General features: G+C 45.2%; 2 protein-coding genes across 3 annotated transcripts in view; both read right to left on the bottom strand.

Moving 5' to 3' along the window:
- Nucleotides 1-5,650, bottom strand: part of PROM2 (prominin 2) — a 37,009-nt gene extending 31,359 nt beyond the window's left edge. For both annotated transcript variants that reach the window (XM_087875782.1, XM_087875783.1), the window contains exons 1-3: nt 5,024-5,650; nt 1,537-1,586; nt 278-480 (exon numbers count right to left, since the gene is read on the bottom strand). In XM_087875782.1, coding sequence (XP_087731908.1) covers nt 278-480; nt 1,537-1,586; nt 5,024-5,252 — 482 coding nt within the window. In that variant the 5' untranslated portion in view covers nt 5,253-5,650. The remainder of the gene's footprint in view (nt 1-277; nt 481-1,536; nt 1,587-5,023) is intronic.
- A 4,536-nt stretch (nt 5,651-10,186) lies between these two features.
- On the bottom strand, nt 10,187-26,692 carry LGI3 (leucine rich repeat LGI family member 3). Its single transcript, XM_060683293.2, has 8 exons — nt 26,299-26,692; nt 21,686-21,757; nt 17,939-18,010; nt 17,046-17,117; nt 16,070-16,141; nt 13,948-14,117; nt 12,566-12,730; nt 10,187-11,964 (listed from the first exon to the last, which is right to left on the bottom strand). Exons 1-8 carry the CDS (start codon nt 26,517-26,519, stop codon nt 11,147-11,149), a joined length of 1,662 nt encoding a protein of 553 aa, XP_060539276.2. The 5' UTR covers nt 26,520-26,692; the 3' UTR covers nt 10,187-11,146.

Raw genomic sequence — 26,692 nt, 5'->3', positions numbered from 1 at the left:
CAGAATGAAAAAATGTTTTACAGGTATGAGTTACAGTACCTATGCTGGCTGGGGAATTCTCGAAGTCCACATGTCTTAAAGTTGCCAGGTTTGAGAATCCTGGATTGCTATTTCATTTGACTTTTCCTGCATCATTTCTTGGCTTTCAATTTAGAGTTTTAGCATCTCTGTCGGGCTCATGTGCTGGATCCCCTTCCTGTCCATCCCGATCCCCACATCTCTATGGGGACCACAAGACGGGATCCATCACGGATCTGGCTCAGCCTCTCACACTCACAGGATGATGAGGGTGGTGAAGAGCAGGCAAACCATGAGAAGGTTCCGTTGGCAGAGCAGAGAGCGACGGTAGGCCTTGATCCGTCCTCCGCAGCGCCGGTTTTTCTGGAAGCAGCAAAGGCTCAGTCCGACCAGGGGCACCGTCACAAAATAGAGAATTGCAATTGCAGCGCAAACAAGATATCCTGCCTGGTATCGAAGGATCTGTGGAGCAAGGAAAATGAAATCATCATCATCATCGTCGTCGTCATCATCTTCTTTAGAGCAGAGGTCTTCAAACTTGGCAGCTTTAAGACTTGTGGACTTCAACTCCCAGAATTCTCCAGCTGGCTGGAGAATTCTGGGAGTTGAAGTCCACAAGTCTTAAAGCTGCCAAGTTTGAAGACCTCTGTTTTAAAGCATGCTGGCTGGAGAATTCTGGGAGTTGAAGTCCACAAGTCTTAAAGCTGCCAAGTTTGAAGACCTCTGCTTTAGAGAATGATTTCTCTTACCCATCTCCCCAGTCCATTAAATTAAATAATATTTGAAGGTTGATTCCGAGCCTTGGTGGCCTAGAAATCAGGAGATGGAGACCTCCTCTGATGACCTCTTCCAAGGAACAGAAGCAGCTCTATCTAATTTAAATGTAATAACCAGTTTGGTGTAGTAGTTAGATACAAGACTAAAAACTGGGAGACTAAAAACTAGCCCTGCTTTGGGCTTGAAACCCAGCTGGGTGACTTTGGGCCGATCACCAGGAGACTGGGAGTTCTAGTCCCGTCTTAAACCTGAAAGTCAGCTGGATGACTTTAAATCAGTTCTCAGTCTCAGCTCAACCGACCTCACAGGGTTGCTGGTTGGGAAAAAGAGGGGGAACTAAAAAAAAATCTAAATCTAAATCTAAAAAAAAAAAGCATTCCAATTTCCTCAAAATCTTTTATTGTCCCTTACCCAGTACACCCATTTACTAATGCCAAATCTTTACTAAATATCAACCCTGTCAGATATTTCCCATTCATATATTTCCTAGCATTCAGGTACAAGTCGTTCTCTATAAACAAAATTCTCAGGCAGCCAAATGGGGAGATTCCCAGGTGTGCTGAGCATTTATCTCGCAGAATTTCCAAACATCTGTCTTCCGGGAATTTTAGGAGCTGCAATCCAGCACTTTGAGAGATGAGGGAGGATTGTTGTAGGTGCTGCGTTGTGACAGCCAACCCAGACCCCTGAAGAAACAGAGGGGGTGGGGGGCATTCCACTCTTCCAGGCTCACTATTTCACCTGAGAAGTTGTAGCAGTTGGTGGCTCATTCAGGACATCCTTCAACAGCTCTGTGGAATAAAACAAGGCTATTTTAAAAGCAGAAAGAAAGAGACCCCCTCTTCTCTTGTGATTGTACCTTCTTTCTTTCTTTCTTTCTTTCTTTCTTTCTTTCTTTCTTTCTTTATTTATTTATTTATTTATTTATTTATTTATTTATTTGATTTATATGCCGCCCTTCTCCAGAGACTCAGGGCGGCTTACAATGTGCTAAGCAATAGCCTTCATCCTTTTGTATATTTATACAAAGTCAGCTTATTGCCCCCACAAACTGGGTCCTCATTTCACCTACCTTAGAAAGGATGGAAGGCTGAGTCAACCTTGAGCCTTGGCGAGATTCGAACCTGCAGTAATTGCAGGCATCTGGTCTTAATAACCAGCTTAATAACAGGGTGCCTTAGATCACTGTACTACCAAGGCTCTTAAATGAATGGGCCAACGGAAGATTGGGGCAGAGCAGTGGTGAAATCCAAATTTTTTTACTACTAGTTCTGTGGGCGTGGCTTGGTGGGCATGGCAGGGGAAGGATACTGCAAAATCTCCATTCCCTCCCCACTCTGGGGCCAGCCAGAGGTGGTATTTGCCGGTTCTCCGAACTGCTCAAATTTTCCGATACCGGTTCTCCAGAACCTGTCATAACCTGCTGGATTTCACCCCTGGGGCAGAGCATTGCGCTTCTCCCCAACTTCCATGGATTTCTTGTGCAAGTTCTACTCTTGAGTAAGGCTGCATTAAGGAAATGAGGAGGAAGCAGGAACAGACGGAGTGGCAGAAGGCAATTATTGCCAAAGTTAATTACCTAAGATACTTATCAAAGCTAGACAACCTGAGATGCCAGGTTGATCTCCTGATCATCAGATCACCTTCTCTGAGGACTTCAGAGGTCCCTCCAAGTGAGACCTAAATCATAGGTTGCTCTTCTTTAGCTCAAGAAGGACTTTCTTCTGTGGAGGCAATGCTGTTTGCTTCACGGAGGGAGAGCAAGGACTGCCTTCAGCTCAATACAGGGTCACTTCTCTTCCAGAGTCTCCTTTGGCTGCAGGAACTCTTCCAGCGCCTGGAGAGGATCCCTCAAGTGATGTGAAAAAGGGGAGTAACATGGCTGCACCCCCTGGGAAGTTGGGGTTGGTGACCAGCACTGCTTTCCAAAGAGCCCAGAAACCTGGACCTCTCAATGTGCCTAACTTGGCATCATTCTGGTGATTGGCATACCTTCCAGTTTCTAAAGATTACCTATGCCTACTTCGTTGCTTTCATGTGCCCATTATTCGCATTTTAAAGTATCTTGTGCTGGGTTTTATATTTATCTGGAAAAGCCAGTTAAAAACATCTGTTAAATGAATGTTTTGGATCTTGTAGCATGGCGGTGCTCCCAAGCTATCCATTTTTATGGTCCCTCAGTCCCATAATGCTGGGGATATTGAAAGAGAATGAAATATAGTAATTCATTAATTTGTTTTATGTCTGTAGATGCAATATAACATGGATATTAATGTACAAAACAGGTACAGCTTTTCTTTCCCGCAATTATTCAGAAAAATAGGACTGAACTATTTAACAACTTGTGCTCTGTCCTCATAACAAAATATTGCAAAATTTTTAGACATGCAAGTATAACATATTCCCCAAATTGTTTGGAAACAAAATATTATTTTTAAACATTCTGAATTCTGTTTCATTACGTAATATGTTTCTATCCTGCCAAGTCTATCATTAGAGGCTGCTGGCTTACATATGACAAAATAAATATATCATTAAAAACTTGCAATATTAATTTGTAACATATATTTGAATATAATTGAATACATCACTCTGTCCTTTCTCAAAACTAAGAAAAGAAAGATGTTTATTAAGCACCAGGAAGTAGGATTAAAGGAAGCTTAAACTACATTAAAAGCTTTCCATCTTCCTAATGGAAGGTGGGAAGCTTCCATTTAGGGAGGGAAAAAATCCCCTAAGGAAGTCTACAATATGCTTGTATTTTGAGAGAGGAAGAATGCAAATATCATTTGAAGGGAAATCTTGAAAACACCCCTGGCAAAGAATTTTCAAGTTGAATTTACACACTGACTGAACCAAGCCTTAATGTGATGTGTAAAGTTTTAGCTCAGCACAACATGTGAATTTATTTGCAAGTTAGCAAGACAATGCAAAATACAAGCCAGTCTGAGAAGGAATAGTTCTAGAATGGTCTTCTGTAAGATATAGGAGGAATTAGCTGGCAAACTGGAACTGCCCACAGAAATTGCTTCCCAAAGGTTTTGTAGATACGTTCTTAGACCCATGGAAGGGACCTTGGAGGTCTTCTAGTCCAACCCTTCACTTAAACCAGCTGTCCAAATGGCTGTCCAATCTCTTCTTGAAAACCTCCAGTGGTGAAGCACCCACAAACGATTCCACTGATGAATTGTCCTCATGATCAGGAAATTTCTTCTTGGTTCTAGCTTGGAGTGATGAGTTTCTACCTATTGCTTCTTCTCTTTCCCTCTGTGCCTTTTTTTTTTTTCTGCAGCAGCCTCTCAAGTACTGCAAGATTGCTATCATGCCACCCCTAGTCCTTCTTTTCGATAGACTAGAGTCACTAGACATAGGCAATTCCCTGAAGCACTCATGGTAAGATTTAGCCTGCAGATCCCTTATCATCTTCATTGCTCTTCTCTGCACCGACCCTTGTCACACACACACACAGAGAGAGAAGATCTTGTGCCTTTTAGATCGACAATCCCCAAGCCAAAAAAGCCAACGCAATACTAAATTGCCTTAACAGAGGGAAACAATCAAGATCAAGTGAGGTTCTAATACTATAAAACTCTATGAAGCCTATAAAGACCCCACCTAGAATCCTGCATCCAGTTTTGGCCAAAAGATGTTGAGACTCTAGAAAGAGTGCAGAGAAGAGTAAGAAAGAGGATTAGGGGACTGGAGGCTAAAACACACGATGAACGGTTGCAGGAACTCGGTCTGGCTCGTCCAGTGAAGAGAAGGACCAGTGGAGACAGGATAGTAATATTGGAGGGGCTGCCACAGAGAGGAGGAAGGGGTCAAGCTATTTTCCAAAGCATCTGAGGGCAGGACAAGGAATAATGGATGGAAACTGATCCAGGAGAGATTCAACAACCCATGAGAACTATCAACCCATGGAACAGAAGTTGCCTTCAGAAGTTGTGGGAGCTTCATCACTGGAAGCTTTCAAGAAAAGACTGTCAGAAATGGTGTAGGGTCTCCTGCTTGGGAAGGGGGGAGGGAGTTGGACTACATGACCTACAAGGTCCCTTCCAACTCTGTTAATCTGTTAAAAGTTCTAGCAGGCTGATCTCCATGCTATCAAAAGCTTCACTCGCCCAGTTCTGCTCATTAAGCTGCTCCTGAGAGCGCACAACCACATCCATCCCACCCCCCATTCAGAGCACTCGGACCAAACCTATCAACAAGACGAAGAGTGACTTACCTGTAGGGAAAGGGTTTTGTTGGACCACATCCAGGTAACTGTGGACAAGGTGATAGAGGGGATCCAGAGGTCCAGGAGGTTGGTGTTGAGCAGGAATACGCTGATCAGCACCCACATCGGCAAACTGGAGGATCAAGAGAAGGTTTCCTTCTGAGGAGCACTGCTGTGAGTGGACCAAATCTCGGTGGACAAAGGCAAGGGCCAGGAAGAAGAGGAGCACATGTCCCATTCCAGACTCCAGGAGGGTCCAAGACTAGCTTTGTTTCACAAGGGGGCCTTATCCCCAGACACTCTAGCAAGGTAGAGGACCCTGGGGAAAGCAAGGCCTTTTCTTCCTTCCTGCCAACCAACCAGAGGAACCAGCTTTTCCAGCCCTGTAGATCTTCTTCCAGGCCCCAAGTCCAGCTTGCCCAGGAGAAGACAACAAGAAGAAGAAGAGTGCTTAGGACCACTTCTGCCGGGTGCTTCTCCACCTTCCACTGAGCAAGTCTACCTCCTGCCGAACAGCTTCCACTTCCAAAGAAGTTTGGGGAAGGGTGGGGGGGGAGGAAGACACAAAAACCGGCCGGACAGGTTTGATGCCTCCTGATGACAAGGCCCTTCGTGCTGCTTTCCAGCTCGTGGGATGGAGCAGGGTGGGGCCACCGCACCGGGTAGAAGGGAGTAAAGAGTGAAGCTGGGTTTTTCCCTCCAGGAGCCCTTCAAGGGCTCGTCCCCAATTTGTGTCTCTGCCCCTCTGCTTTATCCCTGGGGGGTCCCATATTTTGGGGAAGATGGCAGCAGCTGACTTGGTTGGGGAAAAAATAAGCAGGCCGGAGGGAGGAGGGAGAGGCAGCCAGATGTTGGTTTGGGCCGGTGGTGGTGGAGATGATCTGAGCTGGCTTGCATCCCTCACATCCCGTCCAGCAGTGTTGGGGTCACGGAGGAAATGTACATGGAAAAGGGTGGGGGTGCCAGTCTCCAGGGCTTCCATACGTCTCATGAAGTGCCAGATTGGTACTCTCTGGTTGTATGCTGTGAGTCATTTCTCTCCCCAAGTTGTTCAAAGGGGACATGGAGGAAATAGGGAATGGCACTTCTGCAGAAAACCGCCAAACAGATTCTTCCTTCCTTCCTCTCCCTCCTCCATCCTTCCTTCTGTCCCTCTTCTCTCCCTCCCTCTGTCCTTTCTTCCTGTCTCCCTCCCTCCCCCATCCTTCCTTCCATCCCTCTTCTCTCCCTCCCTCTGTCCTTTCTTCCTGTCTCCCTCCCTCCCCCATCCTTCCTTCCATCCCTCTTCTCTCCCTCCCTCCCCCATCCTTCCTTCCTCCCTCCCTCCCCCATCCTTCCTTCCTTCCCTCCTTCCTCCGTCCTTCCTCCCTTGAGAAGTGAAGAAGAGCAAAACCAAAACAGGCAGGCAATTTTACACAACAGACACGCTCACACTGTTGGAAGTGTAATCCTAAAAATACATCTTAATTAGAATGATGTTGTTTCTAAATTGGGACTCCACGTTGAGTGTTCTTTTGTTGCTGATCTTTTGTTCAGGATCTGTCATGAAGTAGCATTTGGCTCTCAATGATCTCATAGATCTTTTCCCTCATCTGGTCCTTTAGGTTTTCCAATGGTGCATTCAATGCCACTGAAAGTGAGTTAATCTACTTTGCTGCTGGCTGTCCTCCTCTCCTCTTTCCTTTCATCCTTCCCAGCATCAGAGCCTTCTCCAGAGAGCTGGGTCTTCACACAAGGTGTCTAAAGTAGGATAATCTGAGCTTGACCATCTGGGCCTCCAAGATGAAGTCTGGGAGAATTTATTCAATGATCCATGAGCTTGTTTTCTTGGCTGTCCACTATGCTGGTATCTTCTCAGGAGTCTTCTCCAACACCAATGTTCAGAGGTGTCAATACTTTCCCTTTGGGGCTTCTTCAAAGTCCAACTTTCACGTCCGTGGATTATCTCGAGGAGTAATCTGGTTGCGTGATTCCGATCTCAGCTTCCGCCTATGCCGGGTGGATCACCCACATCCTAGAAACAGCTGCAGCTAAACAAGAAAATATGGGTGAGACACCAACCTTCTCAAAAGCCAGTAGAGACTTGCCAGTTAAGATCTTATGCATCCGGAGGCTTGTAGCCAAGTGCTTATCTGTCTTGGTGATATCGCCCACTTGGATACATCTGAAGCTCCTAGGGTTTTCTACCATTGTGTTTGTGGGTGTGGGTGTCTTAAAGTCAGTTTTTGATTCCTGGCAATTGCCTGGACAAGTCCCTGCAGTCGGCAAGATTTTGGAAGTGGTTTGCTTTCGGCAGCTTCTTAGGGCTGAGAGAGAAGGACAGATCAAGATCAAGAACCCAATTGGCTTCATGCCAAAGGCGAGACTCGAACTCACCGTCAATGTCAGGCCTATCATCTTCAGCATACATGACTTCGCTGGCATCCTGCCCTAAAATGCAAGGGGGAGGAATTGAGAAAGTAACGAATGGGCATGGGAATGGACAGTAAAAAGGAAGGGAAAGACAAAAGAGCCTTGGTAGTACAGGGGTTTAAGGCACCCTGTTATTAAGCTGGTTATTAAGACCAGCTGCCTGCAATTACTGCAGGGTTCGAATCTCGCCAAGGCTCAAGGTTGACTCAGCCTTCCATCCTTTCAAAGGTAGGTAAAATGAGGACCCAGATTGTGGGGGCAATAAGCTGACTTTGTATAAAATATACAAAAGGATGAAGGCTATTGCTGAGCACATTGTAAGCCGCCCTGAGTCTTCGGAGATGGGCGGCATATAAATCAAAATTAAAAAAAAAAAATGACAGGAACCAGAGATGTCGATCCGGAATAAACTGGCCAATCAAGGATGGAGCCTGAGAACGGAATGTGAAACTATACCAAAAAGGCGCCAAAGTTGTTCCCAAAGCATCAAAAGCGAATGCTATTGGACACTGATGGACTGGCCAAGGGGGAATTTGCAAACTTTGCACGGGGAATATTCAGATCCAGCTTTGCTTACGCTGTAACTGCTTGACTTTATTAAAAGAACCTTTCATTTCAAAGAAATGGAGTCAAGGGTCTTTCTTTCCTAAACATCCAAGTTGTGACAAGCCTGACAATCTCCTGATTTCTAGCCCAGTGTCTTAACCACTGCTGGCTCTCTACCATAGTATCTGGCTCCAGATTTTTAAGAATCAGGGGAAAAAAATATGTCCTCACTTATCACTTCTACATCACCACATCCCATATTCCAGTACATAACCATCCAACATCTGGTGCAAAACCTTTTCTTTAAAGGAAGACAAAAAAAAGAGAGGTGCTAAAAGCTTTCGATGAGTTGACAATACTCCAAAATCCTTCAACTGCCGGTACTCTCACCCACAAAGGGCTGTTGCAATCTTCAAACTTGCCCAGTTGGGAACAGCCCCAGTTGCCAATATTTTCTTTAAAAGGGTTGGGTCCTCAAGGATTTCTCACTGTGTTTTGATGAAACATTGCAAAAGGTTTATTTGTTTCTGCTTCCTTGCTCTGCTATTTTTCTGGAAGAGAATCGATGAGATTCCCCACCCAGACAATTTTAGGAACCAAGCTTAAAAGAAGCTATTTATTTCTCTTGTTTTTGAATCTTTGGCCTCCTCTTGTGGCTGAAAACAGCTATAACTGAGAGAGGAAAAAAGAAAGAAATTGGAGTTGAATATACGGTATAATATAGAAATCTAATAAATGAAATAATACAGGATATGGTGATTTATTATCAGCAGTAGAGTTTTTTTCCCCCTACAAGAATATATAACTTCTTTTAATTTTTTTAAAAAGATGTTATTGCATAACTGAAAAGAAAGAAAAAAGAAGGAATATATTGAGAATTTACAAAATATAAACATCATATAAGATGCTGAAAGAAAAAGGAACAAAAACCATTTTCTTGGTTTTTTCTGGCCACTGCATGAGGGAATCTGAGCTGTTATTGGTTGCTGTGGGAGTGAAGGGGGAGTTTCCTTGTTTCCCGCCTTTTTCCTGTGTGCTGTGTGTGCGGTCTGTGATTTACCTCATGATGTTCCCGTTGTGTTGATTTACCTGACGATGCTCCCGTTTGCCTCCTGTAAATACATTTATTCACATAAAATTTGTGTCAATGTCTCTGATTCCACTTGCACACCGGCTGCGCAATTCCCTGACCAACCTGACCAGAGGACATATTTGGATGGAGACCATAGCACACCCCACCAGTGAAGGGCTCCTCCCTGTTAAGCTTCACCTGTCCGCAAGGACTTCTTGCTGCCCATTCACAGCCTGGAGAGGGAAGGACTGCCCACCTGTCTCCTCATGGTCCCTTCCACACCTGAACGTGTCACCTGAACAGGTGTATCTCTTAGCTCACCCAACTAAAACTGAAAAAGCACCGACTGCGCCCTGTCCTCATGAAGCCAATGCTACAGATACAGGATGAGGATGGATTAGAGTGTCTTTTTTTGAACAGTACATCGGCTGCATCTCATCTCCTGAGGTGGGAAAGCCCAAAAGGTTAAAGGAACCTGCACGTCTTGTGGTCCAAGGGAATCAACAGTGCAACTCAACCAGTTTTCACAATAGCCCCAGAGTTTGTGGCAAGGGATGGATGAGGAGAGCAGAAGAACCGATGCCTCTCTTCCCACCTGGGCATCAGGCAAAACTAAAAAATATATTGGCATCATTTTTGAATTCTCTTACCCAGTATTATGTGTACAGTCTACAGACTTATCCGTAATCTTTACAGAAAGATTTAGACACAAAGCAGTTTAAGGATGAAGTTAAAATAAAGGTATTGACAGAAATTAATGACATTTAATGACAAAAGTTCTGCCTTAAGAGGAGGATTTTTCTCATTACTTGTAGTTGTAGGTCAGAGTGGAAAGGTGATCCTCGAATTAGCCAGGTACATTCCTTCCCCAGGATTCGAATACTTAATTGGAATATAAGACCCAAGATATAAATCTGTAGAAGAATTGCTATCTCTTCTCCAGAAATCTGCCTGTGGATCTAGAAGTAGGGGCTGGACCCCTCTTGCTTCCTTTACCTACATCTGCAGGTACAAACTGTGGATGGAAACGGGGGGACTGACTTGAATATAAGACATCTTCAAAAAATATGCAAGGGGACATTTTTCTGAGGAGGCATGGACAGGATTTTATTCGGTTTCCATTTTCAATTGAAGATCAAAACTTCTTTTGTTTAGAACCATTTAATATTTTTAAAGTAGGCAGGAAAATGTAGCCCAAATCATCACATGCTTTTTATAAAAACCATCTTGCTTGGATGGCATTTGGAAAGGTAATTGTGTAAGTTTTATGAAATGAAAAGGGAAGGTGGTAGAGCTCAACTAGACACCCTAAATCTTGGTACCACCCCCACCACACACACCCTCCAAAACAGACAGATGAATGGATGTGAATGCTTCATCCTGGCTGTCCTCATTTAGCGATCACAGACGGGACCTGGAACCCAGTCTTTAAGCGAACCAGCCGCTAAGTGAAAGTTAATTTTTATGAAGTATCTCTCCATTGCCGCCTAAAAACAACTTTTAGAAGCAGGAAAGGTGAAGGAAACATTACAATGTTGTAAATTTGATGAAAGTGACGGTGGTGGCCCGTAAACACAAATAAACAAAACATAACGATTTCAGATTAAAATATAATGTGGAAGCCTTTTGTAATTAATCTGAAGGAAACCAATTGCTACCTAGGATGCCAATTCATGCAGTCTTTGGAGGAACGCCTCCAAAAGTCATTTTCATAGCTGTGAGGATATACTAGTGAAAATAGCATATGCTGTGAGAATACATTAGTGTGTGTCTCTATGGGTAAATTTATGTGCAACTCTTGTGGTCTCACACTTGGGCAACTAAATTTGGGCCTCGCTGAAGAAATGTGTTTTCGTTGCACGGTCTCAAAGGCAATGAATCCAGGGCTCTTGCAAAATATCCCCAAGCTGATAAGATCCTTTCCTATTCTTTTATGTTTACGAGAAACAGAAGGAACAGTCGAATAAAAGAGAGCATCAGTAACTGTGTCCCAATGATGACTCTGCCCAGTTGCCACTGAATGCTGCAAGTGTTTCAGCAGAATAGGAGGGCTGGTGTGGTGCCTGTTGGGGAGAAGTGAGGAGGAAATATTCATCCCTCTCCTACAAGCTGAGGTCTACGACAATATGCTTGTAAACCAGTGTGTTCCCCTTGAAGCTGGGGGCTAGGAGGACACTCATGGCCTCCAAAGGGATGGGCTGGAAAGCTCGTGGAGCTTGGACAGACAGTTCCTGAAACTTCACAAACTTTTGCTTGTCTTCATCCCAAAGGTAGATGTGGGTAAAGGAGAAGTCACTCCCCAAAGCCATGTAAAGTTGCTGAGATATCTGGAAAGGCTCCATCACCATGGAGCCTCGGGAGGGCAGAGTCTGCACCTCTGTGAATCGCAGCCCTTCCCACCTGACCACCTTGGAATCTCCGATGTAGCGGCTCAGGCATAAGTAGTTGTCTTTCTTCATCTGGAAATGCTTGACCATCTGGACATCCAGCACTTCTGCAACATCCCCCCAGTGAGCAAACTGCTTCTGGGAGCGGTTCCACTGGTAGATGATAGGGGCCTGGGAGCTGCTGGAGATGATCAGCCGGGGTTTCCCATCAACCTCCAGGTACTCCACATCTGTGTCCCGATGCCACGAATGCAGGTCCTGATGGGGATAGAAGCCATTCTGGTTCCAGCGATAGAGGCTGGTGGAGCCTGCCTTGGAGCTGTCGGCGATGACAAAGAACCACTCGCCATCGATCTGGAAGGCCTCGATGTCATTGGGCTTCCGGATCTTCTGGCTGTCTATATCTTGGATCTTAATGAACTTGTCGATGTTGGTGTCCCAGCGGTAAATGTAAGAGCCTCCAAAAAGCTGAGCCACCACAACGTACAGGTGGGATTCTACCACAATTGGTTTGCAGTAAACGGCGGAGTGAGCTGCAAGAGAGAAACGAGAGAGAAAGCATTGTTACTGTGGCATTGTGCAGCTTGTGTGTTGTGGCCTGTCGGCCGCCAGAGATTAGTTGAGTCACTGGACCACACCCCACAGGGTATAAATGTGGGTGTGGTGGCCGGTTCAGTTTGTGATGAGCAAAAACTAGAAATAATCCATGATCTCTGCGTTACTGGACTTCTGCCTGCCTTGTCGGACTGCATTTGGACTACTCCTTGTATTGCTGAAACTTTGCCTGCTTTATCGGAATGCTTGCAGTCTAATCTTTGTTTTGTGTGAGTAAAGTCTGAATTGGCAGCTAGCCACTGGGTTGCTGTCAGCTTTATCTTCAAAGACTTTGTAGTGTGGCTTATTAACTCCAGGATGTCTGTGGGGGGTGCGTGTGTGGGACGGGGACAAAACAGAGAGAGAGAGAGAATGCACAGAAGCATCGAGCACACGCGCAAGCATGCACGCGCACCCATGAGCAAACCAATAGTGATGGGTTTTGAAACCCGCCCCTGGCACGGATGCGCAGAAGGCAGAGGAGAGGAGAGCAATGGAAATCCATGGCTTTTCCCCTTTTGCCCTGCAGGTGTGCTTTACCAGGGATGCGGTCAAAATCCCGCAGTTTGCGCTCTACGTAGTCCCACTTCAGGATGGTACAGCTGCTGGAACTTGGCTGGGCCAGAGCCACGTAGAGGTCACTGGAATAGGTGAAGGGCTCAGCAGACACGGACTGGAAAGGCAGCACCTGATGCACCACGAAGTCTGGGGGGAAGAGGAGGAGGAGAACCAATCATGTTTAGAGGGTCCCTGTAAAGCCTGGAGGAATTTACAATCGAGATGTCAGAACCACAAAATACACTTTCCATCCAAGAATCTTCTCCATGCAGGAGCATTCACCATAGATGTTTTTTTAAAATATTTGTCAATTTTATTATGCAGTCATTTCCTTCCTTTTTACTTAATAAATATATGATGACTTTTGGCCAATTACAAGGGTTGTAAATTTATGTGGTTTTTACAATAAATCAACACAACAAATATTTAAAAAAAGAAGACTTCATCAAAGCTATTTATTATTTCAGACTGAAAAGTATTTTTTCCTGGTAAACATTAGTGCCTTTTAACGTTAATGCCTGAAAAGCCTCTTTACATAGCACATAATAACAATTTCAAAATAAGATAATGTCCTTTATTAGAATGTAATTTGGCCTTGATGTACTATATTTGAAATATCAGCTGATTGCAAGGTGAATTTTGGCACCTGCAGCTCCTTTATATATGCAATCTTCTTCTTTTTTAGAAATTCCAGCAGCCTCGCTGAAAATGTGTCAGATAACATCAATAATACTTTTTAAGTTAACTAATCCAAATCTTGTAATTTTACAAACAAATCCACCCCTATGCCTGTGAAATAGGAAAAGTTTGCACCAGTAACTTCTTATCTTACTAAAGATAAAGGTTCCCCCTCGCACCTATGTACTAGTCGTTCCCAACTCTAGGGGGCGGTGCTCATCTCTGTTTCAAAGCCGAAGAGCCAGCGCTGTCCGAAGACGTCTCCGTGGTCATGTGGCCGGCATGACTCAACGCCAAAGGCGCACGGAACGCTGTTCCCTTCCCACCAAAGGTGGTCCCTATTTTTCTACTTGCATTTTTTACGTGCTTTCGAACTGGGAGGCTGGGACAAGTAACAGGAGCTCACCCCGTTACACGGCACGAGGGATTCGAATCGCTGAACTGCCGACCTTTCGATCAACAAGCTCAGCGTCTTAGCCACTGAGCCACCACGTCCCTTTCTCATCTTACTAGATAACCTTAAGTTATAAATGTTTGGAAGTTGTCAAGGGAATTGAGGCAACTTCATCCTAAGCCCCAGAAGTAGCTGGAAAACATGTATGTAAATTTGATCGATCAAATGTTGACCTAATTGAGGAGTTCTGATACCATTTCTTAGACAGCTGCACAAAGACACCCGTTCCTACCTGTAGTAATACAATCGAAATTCTTTAGAGGAAGTTCTCGGATCTTCTGGCCTTGGTACTGTGGAGGACCACCACAGAAAACAGCAGGCATGCTTGCATTGGTGTTCTCCATCCATTCTACCAGCCATTTGATCTTGCAATCACAAGTCAAAGAATTGCCCCGAAGGTCTCTGTGAGGATGGAAAATTTGGGGACTGTCATTGAACTTCTCCATCTCAGCTCTAGGCCCTGTAGTCCTCAAAAGAAAGTGGTTCGAAATGCAAGTGTGGAAATGGGAGTCAGTTCTCTCATGGAAGAACTACAAATGTAGATTCAGTTCTAGTATCTTCCTCTTTGGTGTGGGGCCTTCCCACCACTTGCTTTTTCGGAATTAATCCATATGCTGCGCTTGTGTTTGGAACCATAAACCTTTCATTGTTTGGATAGTCAATACAAGCTAAACCACATGCACAGTTGCGTGCTAGTCATTCCCAACTCTAGGGGGCAGTGCTCATCTCCGTTTCAAAGCCGAAGAGCCAGCGCTGTCCGAAGACGTCTCTGTGGTCATGTGGCCGGCATGACTCAATGCCAAAGGCGCACGGAACGCTGTTCCCTTCCCACCAAAGGTGGTCCCTATTTTTCTACTTGCATTTTTTATGTGCTTTCGAACTGCTAGGTTGGCAGAAGTTGGGACAAGTAAGAGGAGCTCACCCCATTATGCGGCACTAGGGATTCGAACCGCTGAACTGCCAACCTTTCGATCGACAAGCTCAGCATCTTAGCCACTGAGCCACCACGTCCCCTTGGGGAATGTTCCAGCCTCAAAAAAAGTTAAGATGATTCCTGATAATCAGCAGAAAATGAGGACAGAAAATGATCTGCAATTCATAATATAGCCCAATACTGTCCATTTTTTATGGAACGTTTTATGTTACGCAAATTAAGGTATGGAGCATCCTGTTACATATCTGAAAAGTCTCTATCTGTAGCCAATGAACTCAAATGTTTTCTGGCCCTATTCCCTGCTCGGGTGCCCGCTGAGGAAATGGGAATTCAGCTCCCATTGTCTCACTTCCAATTTATTATTCTCTTAATTGATATGGAATTGGGCTGAGGAAGTGTGCAACTTATATCTTTAAAAATCTGGAACACTGTCCAGCCATAGATAGCAATAGCACTTAGATTGATATACTGCTTTACAGTACTTTGCAGCCCTCTCTAAGCGGTTTTACAGAATCAGCCTCTTGCCCACAATAATCTGGGTCCTCATTTTACCCACTTCAGAAAGATGGAAGGCTGAGTCAACCTTGAGCCTGTTGAGATTTGAACTGCCAGATTGCAGGCAGCCGGCAGAGTAGCCTGCAATACTGCACTCTAACCACTGCGCCACCATGGCTCAATATATTTATTTTATTTTATTTCCAATTCCAATTAAATATATTGAGCCATGGTGGCGCAGTGGTTAGAGTGCAGTATTGCAGGGCAGTGTACAGCCAGAATTAAGAACATAAAATACAAATATTAAAAAACGGTTAAAATATGTATAAATTTGGCCCAAAAATTAAAAATCACAAACCAATTAAAAACATTTAAAAATTTCTTCTTAAGCCAGCCCGGCTTGCTGGAAAAAGTGAGTTTTAAGGGCACGGCGGAAGGCACTGAGGTCATGGATTCTCCTTATCTCTGGGGGCAACTGATTCCAGAGGGTAGGTAATATATATTCTCTTCTCTGTGGTTTCAGTAGAAAAATAATAGGTGTGTGTTTAAATCATATTCCCCGCTGGTCCATTCATTATTTACGTCAATTGATTTTGTAAGTTTGTCTCTTAATTGTCCCACTTTGCTTGTTTCGCCCAAAGCCTTCCCATTAACTACAACTATCTCGGGTCGTTGTACTAATGAAATTAACAATCATATGGTTAAAAATTTCTAGTTCCAGAAAAAAATTAGCCAGGCTATAGTGGAATTACACAATAATGTTGCATGCATCATGCGATCACTGCACAAATGGTGCAAATTCTGTAATTTGTGCAATTTGCATGGTGATGTCACATTGCTCATCTGATGGACATCCATGTACTGGATGTAATGGACAGCCATTACTGTTATTTTTATAGCATTCACAACCAACAGAGAGCCTTACAGATCACTAAGGATATCCAAAGGCTTCAGGAGATCTCTGGGCAGCGTCTGCAGGTTGTTGTTGGCCAAAGATCTAGAAGAAAAGAGACAACTATTTTATGCCAAACATTTCATGATCCTCCTGACATTAAGACTGAACAAGGAAAGGGAGACTTGCAGGGCAGGACTGCAACTGTGTTTTGGGAACATACTTCAATGAGCAAATGTTCATCCTTTGTAAGAGTGGTGAAGAATCGTACAACTGAAAAGTAAGCACTCTTTTCCACTTCTCTTTCAAGGTAGAGAAACTCAGACCTTAAAAATGAGGTGGCAAAACAGAAGCCTCCTTCTCAAGCAAAGAAATTATTTCAACAATCAGAAGTCTTAATTCATCTCGGGTCTTGATCACCATGAAGATAGATACCATGGCGCTTTTATTTATTTATTTACTTTTTACCAAGACATAAAAAATTGTAAATAACAGATAATATTTAACATAATTAACCAAAAAAAAAAAGTCAAGGAAGCAGTCGATCCACTAAAGAGAGAAGATAGCAAGGAAGTTACATGCAGTAGAGAGAAAGCAGAGCTGCTTAACTCATTCTTTGCATCGGTCTTCACACAAACCTACCCAACTTACCAAACAACATAACTGTAAAAAGACAGACTAAAAAGAAAAACTAAAATAAGCATGAAAATATTTAGAGAACATCTGTCTGGCCTTGATGACTATAAATCACCGGGACCTGATGGATTACATCCCAGAGTTTTGAAGGAGCTGGCAGATGTTATCTCAGAACCATTGTATCATATCTTTAAAAAATATTGGAGCACTAGGGAACTAGCAGAGGATTGGATTGCACGGGGTTAGACTAGAAGACCTCTAAGGTCCCTTCTGGCTCTATTCTGATTGATTGATTGATTTTAGGCTCTGGAGAAAGTCAAAGCCTCTTGAGCCAGATAGACGTGAAATGAGCTGTGTGTAAGGGAAAACTCACAGATGTGTCAGGGACTTCAGCCCACGAAAGGCGTTTTTTGACAGAGTCCGGATGTCGTTGTTCTCGATGAACCTAAGGAAACAAAAAACAAGATGGCAAGGGGCATATTTTGTTAAGGTCCCACCTACATTTCCCCCATCACCTCCCAACCCACTTTCCTCTAACAACGAATCCCCTTTCACCTATGTTTTCCCACAAGAAAAGGTCCAAATGTCACTCAACACGCAGTCCCTAGCTTCCATCCTTTCCTTCTTTGAGGATGCCAACCCACAGCAGAATCTCCCCTCTCCATGACACCTGGGCTAAAATACAGAGTCAGCAGATGCCCCTGCAGGGATATTGAAGCCCAGAGTCAACACTCCTAGGACAAAAATGTTCCCTCTCCCTGATCAGGGATATTTTTTTTTCTTCATGGCAAAGATCCAGTGTAGGATTTAATTGGTACCTGAATGCAGGTGCCCAGCACTGGAGCAGGAAGAGCGACCCATGTCTCTTGTCTATAGAAGATTATTAACAGGGTTGGTCTTGCTACAGGCAGAGAGGAGTCAGCCTATGCCAGAGGAAGAGTCTTCCCATGCTAATGGGGAAGTGTCCACCTGTCGTTCTCATGATGAAGAGGAAGATGTAGGTGCTGTCATTGAGAAGGGAGAGGAATGGTGCTAGATCTAAGGTTGCTAAGCCTCTTTCGGTATGTCTGTGTGGTCGGTGACTTCCAGATCCTTCCTGTAATTCTTCCCTATTTCTCCAGCCTAGACCTTCGTATTTTAACCCTGAGGTTTCCATGCCCTTGTGCAGAGTGTTATTTCTCCCCCTCACCACCACCCAAAAAAGTTTGGCCCAGGTCACCCCACGCTCTGCCTAAGGACCGGAGAAAATCTGCCATTATTCCGTACAGGTATTGCAGGTGAGAAAGGCCCGTGAACGCGTTGTCTCTGATCAGGGAAAATTTGTTGGAATTCAGCAAGCTGCAAGAAACAAAAAAAGAAGAAGAAACAAGTGTTAAAGCTGGCTAGGGGACAATTTAAGACAGGCAAAACACCCTACTCACATTTTGGTCAAGGTTTCCCAAATAGCACTGCAGAATTGTTTTAAATTATCTTGCATTTTTATTTAATTTCAGTTCAATTTTTACATTTAGCTGGGATTACTTAACTCTTAGCAGGCCCTTTAGGATATCAGGACGTTGGAAGGAGGGGGTATCCCAAAAGTGATGACAGTGGCCCCGATTTCATGATCAAAGCACCCCCCTTTTTTTAATGTACGTTGGGATACACCTTAAAAGGAATTGGGGCTTGGATCATGCAGCTGTATTTCACATGGCTTTTTCAGTCATACAAAATATACAGGTAGAATTATCTACAAACTGCCTTTGCTAGATCAACACCATGGATAGGTAGGTAGGTAGGTAGGTAGGTAGATGAGAGATGAGAGAGAGGTAGATGGATGATTGATTGATTGATTGATTGATTGATGAGAGAGAGGTAGATGAATGATAGATAGATAGATAGATAGATAGATAGATAGATAGATAGATAGATAGATAGATAGATAGATAGATAGATAGATATGGATGGATAAATGGTAGATAGGTAGATAGATAGATAGATAGATAGATAGACAGACAGATAGATAGAAGATATGGATGGATGGATGGATGGATGGATGGATGGATGGATGGATGGATGGATAGATAGATAGATAGATAGATAGATAGATAGATAGATAGATAGATAGATATGGATAGATAGACAGACAGACAGATTGGATGGATGGGTAGGTAGATAGGTAGGTAGGTAGGTAGGTAGGTAGGTAGGTAGGTAGATAGATAGATAGATAGATAGATAGATAGATAGATAGATAGATAGATAGATAGATAGATATGGATGGACGGACAGATGGACAGACAGACAGACAAATAAATTAAAGATAAATAGATATGGATGGATGGATGGATGGATAGATAGATAGATAAATAGATAGATAGATAGATAGATAGATAGATAGATAGATAGATAGATAGATAGATAGATATGGATGGATAAATGGTAGATAGGTAGATAGATAGATAGATAGACAGACAGATAGATAGAAGATATGGATGGATGGATGGATGGATGGATGGATGGATGGATAGATAGATAGATAGATAGATATGGATAGATAGACAGACAGACAGATTGGATGGATGGGTAGGTAGGTAGGTAGGTAGGTAGGTAGGTAGGTAGATAGATAGATAGATAGATAGATAGATAGATAGATAGATAGATAGATAGATATGGATGGACGGACAGATGGACAGACAGACAGACAGATAAATTAAAGATAAATAGATATGGATGGATGGATGGATGGATGGATGGATGGATGGATGGATGGATAGATAGATAGATAGATAGATAGATAGATAGATAGATAGATAGATAGATAGATATGGATGGACGGACGGACAGATGGACAGACAGACAGATAAATTAAAGATAAATAGATATGGATGGATGAATGGATAGATAGATAGATAGAGAGATAGAGAGATAGATAGAGAGATAGATGAGATAGAGAGAGTCGAAGAGATGGCTCCGTTTTAGTACAATACAGTATATTATTTCAGTACAATGATATTCATTGCATAGACCCCACGGGGACACACATCAAAAGGAGGGAGGCTTCTGTGGAGTCATTCCTCTGCCATCGTGACTTTTTCAACCCCCTTTTCTCTCATTCTTTACTACCGCAGTATCCCTTTCTCTCCACCCTAATCTAGGCTCTTTCTGGAAACAAGTGACCCACTTAGCAACTCAGGCATATGCAAACGTTATCTGAACTACAACACAAGCGATGCTTGGCGTTGAACCGGCAAAGCCAGTTCGTGGATAATCGTTAAGAGACGTGCAGTGTAGCATAAAGGAAAAATCTGGAGGCGAAGGGCATCTTCAGAATCAGCCCCTGCCCCACTCCAACCGAGCTGGAGAACGGCTGCATCTTCTCCAGGGCTGTAAAACCACTATATGCAAAGCAGTGGTGGGTTTCAAATTTTTTTACTACTGGTTCTGTGGGTGTGGCTTGGTGGGTGTGGTCTGACTTGGTGGGTGTGGCAGGAGAAGGATACTGCAAAATCCCCATTTCCTCCCGATCAACTGGGACTTGGGAGGCAGAGAATAGATAGGGGCGGGGCCAGTCAGAATTTTGTACTACCGGTTCTCCGAACTACTCAAAATTTCCGCTACCGGTTCGCCAGAACTGGTCAGAACCTGCTGAAACCCACCTCTGATGCAAAGCCTTGCCTTCAGATCCTAAAGCTGATCACTGCAAAGGTAGAACTCTTAGACCTCATAAATGAACATTTTAATAATTTAATCAGCTTCTAATCATAAATGAAATATAAGAATTTAAGTGTGGGGGACCTGCGATTTGTTTGGGTCCTGGGGATTTCCCTCACCCCATTAATCCTCTGCTCCTTCTTTGAAATTTCTGCACATTCATAGGAGATTGCAAGAGAAATCAGTGGAGACGAACCAAATATTCAAAGCCATGTTAAAAACCAGGCACTGCCAGCAAGAAGAATGAATGGAAAATTACAATCCGTCCATCCACCAACTAACCGATCAAAATATTTCACAAACTCAAGAGCCACATGAATTCATGTTAACAAATCCATCAGTCGACAGCCCAAGTGGCCTTTTGCAATGGGAAAATTACTTGAAATAGGGTTACCGCAAACCTGTTATATCGAGTTCAAGGGTAACACACCACAACATTTTGGGGGACACACCCACATTCACCAAAACCCAGCAACAACCATTCTCCAAAACATGTCCTGTTTTCAGGGGTGGGCTTCAAGAATTTTAGCAAGGGATTCTCTGCCCGGTTGCTGGATGGGCGTGGCCATGGTGGGCGTGGCCTAGTCAGCCTCCCACACCACAGCAGGGGGAGGGGTGTTTTTGTCCTCCCTAGGCTCCAGAGGCTTTCCTCGAGCTTCCGGGAGGGTGAAAATGGCCTCCCCAGGCTCCAGAGGCCCTTCCTGAACTTCTGGTAGGCCCGTTTTTCACCCTCCCCTAGCCTCTGTGCACACCCTGCACGTGCCTGCATCCAAAACGGGTCGCATGGGGACTCCTGGGAGGGGTTGGGGGGCCCAGCCAGGAGTGGGATTTGGGGGTTCTCCAAACTGCACAGAATCTTAGCTAGAGGTTCTCGTTCTTAGGAAGAGCTTTGCCAACTCTTGCCTCAAGGGGGACCCCCAAACTGAAAGGTAGAGAGTTAGGGTTTCCCAAGCCACTCCTCACATCTAGTCCTAGAAACCATCAAAATTGTACTTACTCCTTGGAGAGCATCTTTCAACCTTGGCGACTCCCAAACGGCTGGCTGGGAAATTCTGGGAGCTGAAGTCCATCCATTGGAGAGTTGCCAAGGTTGAAAAACCTGGTCCCCAAGAATGTCGTAGCGCCAGAAAGGAAGATTTGCTGCCCTTGGTATGAAAAGATGGGACCTCTGCCCTCCTGCCAGCTCCCAAGAAAATCCCATGGCCAAATGCTCCTAGGCAGGCATTCCCCTGGGGAAGCTCTTTGGTGGGGGCTCTGCACTGACACACACACACCGGGCCCCCGTTCCCCCTCTTCAGGCAACCGATGGGCAGAGAGACGTACAGGAACTGCAGGGACGGAAGATGTGCAAAGGCCGCTTCCTTCAACTCGCTGAAGTCTGCGTTGATCAGGGTCCTGCAAAAGAGGAGGGGGACAGAAATCAGTGGGGAGTCGCTGCAGAGCCTGGCACCCCAGAGCAGTCCATCTGGTTGGGCTGCTTGCAGTCAGGGGGTCTGAAGCCCACTGTTGACCTGTCAGCCGCTGGCCCCTCCAGCAGCCAAATCAAAAGAGGAGGAGGAGGAGGCATGGGAGTCAGGACCAGCATCCAGGCAACCTGAGAGCTCCGAGGGGGAAGAGGGAATGGAGCCGGCAGAGAGAGAAAGACAGAGGCAGAGCCTTGGCCATCCGTCAGCCCTCAGATGCAGAATCAACAGTCCCCAGGTCTGGAGATGGCTGATGAGGAAGAGGAGGAAGAGCTGGGCCCAGTGCCTGACGCGCAGATGCTCAGAAGGCAGAGGAGAGGAGAGCAGTGGAAATATATGGGCTGATCCTTGGGAAGGAAGAGCCATGAGAGGGAAACTTTTCCCCGGGGCTGCTGGCGTTCCTAATAAAGGAATCATTGCTTCCACTACAGGAGGTTTGTCGTGTTTGAGGAGCTGGGTCAGAACAGTGTCCCGTGTCCACAGCCAGCTTGGGAAACGCAAGCCTATATCAAGATATATCAATGTCTTGTGGTCAGCACCTCAGAGCTGACATAGGAAGGGAGATAAGCCCTGAACTTTTGCCTGCTAAATCCCTTTGAAGCCCGGTCTCCGTAGAAATGAAGGTGGGGGGGGGACATTCCTGTGAAATGACGAGACAAGAAGTCAGGAGAGTGACTTGGAAGATAGCCAATGAGAAGCAGATAATTGGAGATCGGAAAGGGAGGGATTGGGGGGGGCAAAAGGTCAGTCTTGTCCGCATCGAGTCATGATCCAGTTGCTGTGCTCAAATAAAGAGAAGATTTCCTTAAAGATTGGCAGTTTGGAAATTCATTTATTTTGAGATAGCATCGAAGTCTGACACTTGGTCAATCTTTTCCCAAAAAACTTGCAGCCATCAAACGTATGGAACATTAGCCAGCTAGATGGCAGCACTTCACTGAATTTGGCTGCTCTCGCGAGCTAACTTTTCAATTTAAAAGATGTAATGCTTAATAATCGTAAACCATTTATTAACCTTTCCGTGTATTTATGCTAAAAGAAATAATAAATAAAGAAGTTAGCTTAATAGCATTTCTTATTTTAAAGCGTTACTCGTTGGCATTAAAACAAATAACAGCAGTATTGACGTTTCGTATTTCATAACATTTAAATAATAAATAATGTTTAAATCCATAACAACAAGCGAGCGCTCCACAATAGCAATATTTCAAAATATGTACATAAATCATGTTTCAAAATATTTTCAAAAATCATATTTAAAAATGTTTAAATCAATAATAATTCATATCAATATAGCCCTAGGAAATACCAGTCTATGATAAGATAGGGGAAAATCCAAGAATCAACTCTTGAATTGTTCCCAGAAAATTCCATGAAATTCACGAGAGGGAAAAGGGGAAATTGCACTGGCGTCATTTGTGTGATATCACAACACAGGTGCCTGTCAAAACACCTGCATAGGGACGCCTTGAAGGAACCTCCGGGGGCACAGCTCCCCCCACCCCAGAGTCCTCCGGAATGCAGAAGTGCCCCCTCCAGTGGTGAGTTGTCCCCAGTTCAGACCGGTTCTATAGAACCGGTAGTAAAACCGACGGGAGGCTCCGCCCACCAACCTTGACGTCATCAGGAAGCTTCTGCACATGCGCGTGTGCGGCCCCGTTGCAAACCGGTAGTAAAGATAAGTAGAACCCACCCCTGGCCCCTCCCCATTTCCCCAACTGTATATAGGAAGCTTCTGGGACTACCTTCAGGGTAGGGTCAAATAAGTCAAAATGGCAGCCCAACATCAATCACACTGTCCCAGCCATTTTGTCTGAAATGGTACAGGGTCTCCCAATTGAGCAGGAGACCTCTAAGCTCCCTTCCAACTCTCTTGTTCTAACTAAAGCCATCTCCTTGATTCTTTTTTTAAAAATAATTTTATTTATGATTTTTTTTTCCTTCTACATCCAAAAGTGCTTGGTGGACAGTGTATTGTCTGGGTCAATATACTTTACACCCAATTCTGATAATGATAGTACCATTTAAATAAACATTATCATCATCTTTCAACTTCTAACATTTGTGCCTACGTAGTAGTTATAATATGTTCTATTATATTGCAATATACATAATACTATTTTCCCAATTTCTGCTTTCTACTTCTTTTTTCTAACACTTAAGAAAATAACCACCATGTTAGAAAAAATATTCAGTATCTATCCGTCATCTCTTGCCCATTTTAGAATTTCAACTCTTATTAACTTTTTGGCGAATCTTTCATGCTTCTCCTCTGGTATCCTGTAACTCCTTTTACCCCTTGATTCTTTTCAGCACCCCCTGTGGACCCCCCACCCCACCCCAAGCCTTCCGGGGTTCCTCCTCCCCCACCCCCACTCCCACCCCCACACCAAGCTGGCTCTCCTCTCTGTCCTGCGGCTGTCAAACTGCGACACTCGGACACCCCCGAGGTGGAGAGGGAGGGGGCCTTGAATGCTGTTTGTCCTGCTGTGATTCATGAACCCTGCTTGGCAAGGAGCCCCCAGTGCACTTCAGCAAATTAATGCTGGCCCACAGGTGGGCCCTGTCGCCTTGCATCCCAACAATTTCTGGTGGGTGGTGGGGTTGCATTTGGCTGGAGAGGCTGCCGCAATTTTGGCCTGAAGGCGTTTAGCATTCTGAATATTGAGGGGTTCCTAAAACTCCTTTGCATCAGGGTCCAAACTGAAGAAAAACAGGATATATTGAATTTTATTTATTTATTTATTGGTTCGATTTATATGCCACCCTTCTCCGGAGACTCAGGGCGGTTTACAATGCGTTGAGCAATAGCCTTCATACTTTTGTATATACCTGCTTAGTAGGGCTTTTGCCCCCCCCAAAGCGGTGTTCTTTTTTATACAAAACACCGCATCCTTAGCATTTTTGAAAAATAGTTCCTACTCACCCTTGAAAAGTTGAGGATCAGTCATCTTAGAATATAGACTAGAATAGAATAACAGAGTTGGAAGGGACCTTGGAGGTCTTCTAGTCCAGCCCCCAGCTTAGACAAATAGCAAGTAGCAATAATCTAAGCTACCCAGAAAACACCATCTTGCATAGGTAAAATGAGGACCTGGATTGTGGGGGCAATAAGCTGACTTTGTATAAAAAAGAACACCGCTTTGGGGGGAGGCCCGAAAGCCCTACTAAGCAGGTATATACAAAAGTATGAAGGCTATTGCTTAACGCATTGTAAGCCGCCCTGAGTCTCTGGAGAAGGGCGGCATATAAATTGAACCAAGAAAGAAAGAAAGAAAGAAAGAAAGAAAGAAAGAAAGAAAGAAAGAAAGAAAGAAAGAAAGAAAGAAAGAAAGAAAGAAAGAAAGAAAGAAAGATCCCCATTCCCTCCCCACTCTGGGGCCAGCCAGAGGTGGTATTTGCTGGTTCTCCGAACTACTCAAAATGTCCACTACTGGTTCTCCAGAACCTGTCAGAACCTGCTGGATTTCATCCCTGGTTCTAGAGCCTGGCAGTGCCCCTCTCTCTTTCAGACCGAAAGGCAGATCCACAAGAAGCACACGCACAAGCGAGGTGTCCAGAGGGAATGTTGGCTGTGACAAAAACACGCAACAGACTGACCAAAAAAAACAACAACAACAACACAAGTGACTCATGTCTTTCCACCACACCTTCTTCACAACAGCAACCAGTTCCATCTCTCCGAGAAGTGGGCAGGCATCCCTCCCTGGGGGTCTCTTTCTCCCTCAGATAAAAAAAGGGGGGGCTGGGAAGCCCTGGTCCCCCTCTGTTGCTGGGGGGGGGGCTGCAGTATCCAGTAAAGGCTGGGACCCCCCCCACCCACATTCTGCCCCCTCCCACCAGAGAGGAGAACTTGGGCATCACCTCCGGGCGGGGCAAAGACGCTTTTCAGTCCCGCATCCGGAGCAGGAGAGACCCGCCTGGGGAAGAAGATGCTGTCCTGTGGGATGGGCCACCATCTCTGGTCCTACCCCCCCACACACCCCAAAGGATGGAGAGAAGGTCTCCCCCGCCGCCACTTCTCAAGATACATCCTCCCCACTTCCAGCCTTCTAGATTCGGAGCCCCACCCAATCATCTCCCTTTCGCCTCCCTGAAATGTTTTTTTGGGGGGTGGGGGTGGGGGTCACCTCTTTTGTTCTGCCCCCCTCTCCTCCTCCTCCTCTTCCTCGCTCTTTACACCCCGCAGCCGAGCCTTCCTTTCTGCCAAGTTTCTCTCCGCCCTCCCCAGTTCCCTAGGAGTTGTCCCGGTGCTGAAAATACACACCCGGGAGACGCAGAAGAATTCGAAGACAACAGAAGGAAGAGAAGACACAAGGGGAGAGAGTTGGAAGGCAACCTTGGGGGTCTCCTAAGTCCATAGAGACCCCCCACCCCCCCCCGCTAAGCAGGAAACCCCCATGCCATTTCAGACCCCCTCTCATCCCCCCCCTCCTCCACACACCCCCACCCCAACTCCTCTTGGCCACTTACAGGGAAATGACATCCCGGGCCAGGTTCTTGGGCACCGCCTTGGAGTCCACGCAGAAAGCCGTGTCGCGGGTGCAGGAGCAGCTGGCGGGGCAAGGGGGCGGCCGGGGGGCTCGGCGGGAAGCGACCGGCCCCCAGCAGCAAAGCAGGCCCAGCAAGGAGAGGAGGAGGAGGAGGAAGCGCCCCGCGGCCAAGCCTTCGCCCCATCGCTGCAAACCAGCCATCGCTTCTCCTCCGCGCAGATGATGCCCAGATGATGCCCAGATGCCACCAGCTGCTCCGGCTGAGCTTTGGGTACCCTGGCTGGATGCTGCTGCGGCTGCTGGAGCCCAACTGGCCGAGCGGGATGCTGAAGCTCTGCAGAAGAGAGCAGCGCTCGGCTTCTCCGCCCGGCGCG

The sequence above is a fragment of the Pantherophis guttatus genome, chromosome 9, assembly GCF_059756535.1.
Source record: "Pantherophis guttatus breed Tessera chromosome 9, ASM5975653v1, whole genome shotgun sequence".
NCBI classification, from domain to species: domain Eukaryota; kingdom Metazoa; phylum Chordata; class Lepidosauria; order Squamata; family Colubridae; genus Pantherophis; species Pantherophis guttatus.
The sequence above is the reverse complement of the archived record's forward strand: the minus strand, read 5'-3'. Positions and strand labels throughout refer to the sequence as shown.

Coding starts and splice junctions, on each gene's coding strand:
- LGI3 (XM_060683293.2), bottom strand. CDS start 26,519: ATGGCTGGTTTGCAGCGATGGGGCGAAGGCTTGGCCGCGGGGCGCTTC. Junction 21,758..26,298: donor GCCCGGGATGTCATTTCCCT/GTAAGTGGCCAA, acceptor CCTCTTTTGCAG/GACCCTGATCAACGCAGACT. Junction 18,011..21,685: donor CTTCCGTCCCTGCAGTTCCT/GTACGTCTCTCT, acceptor TGTTTCTTGCAG/CTTGCTGAATTCCAACAAAT.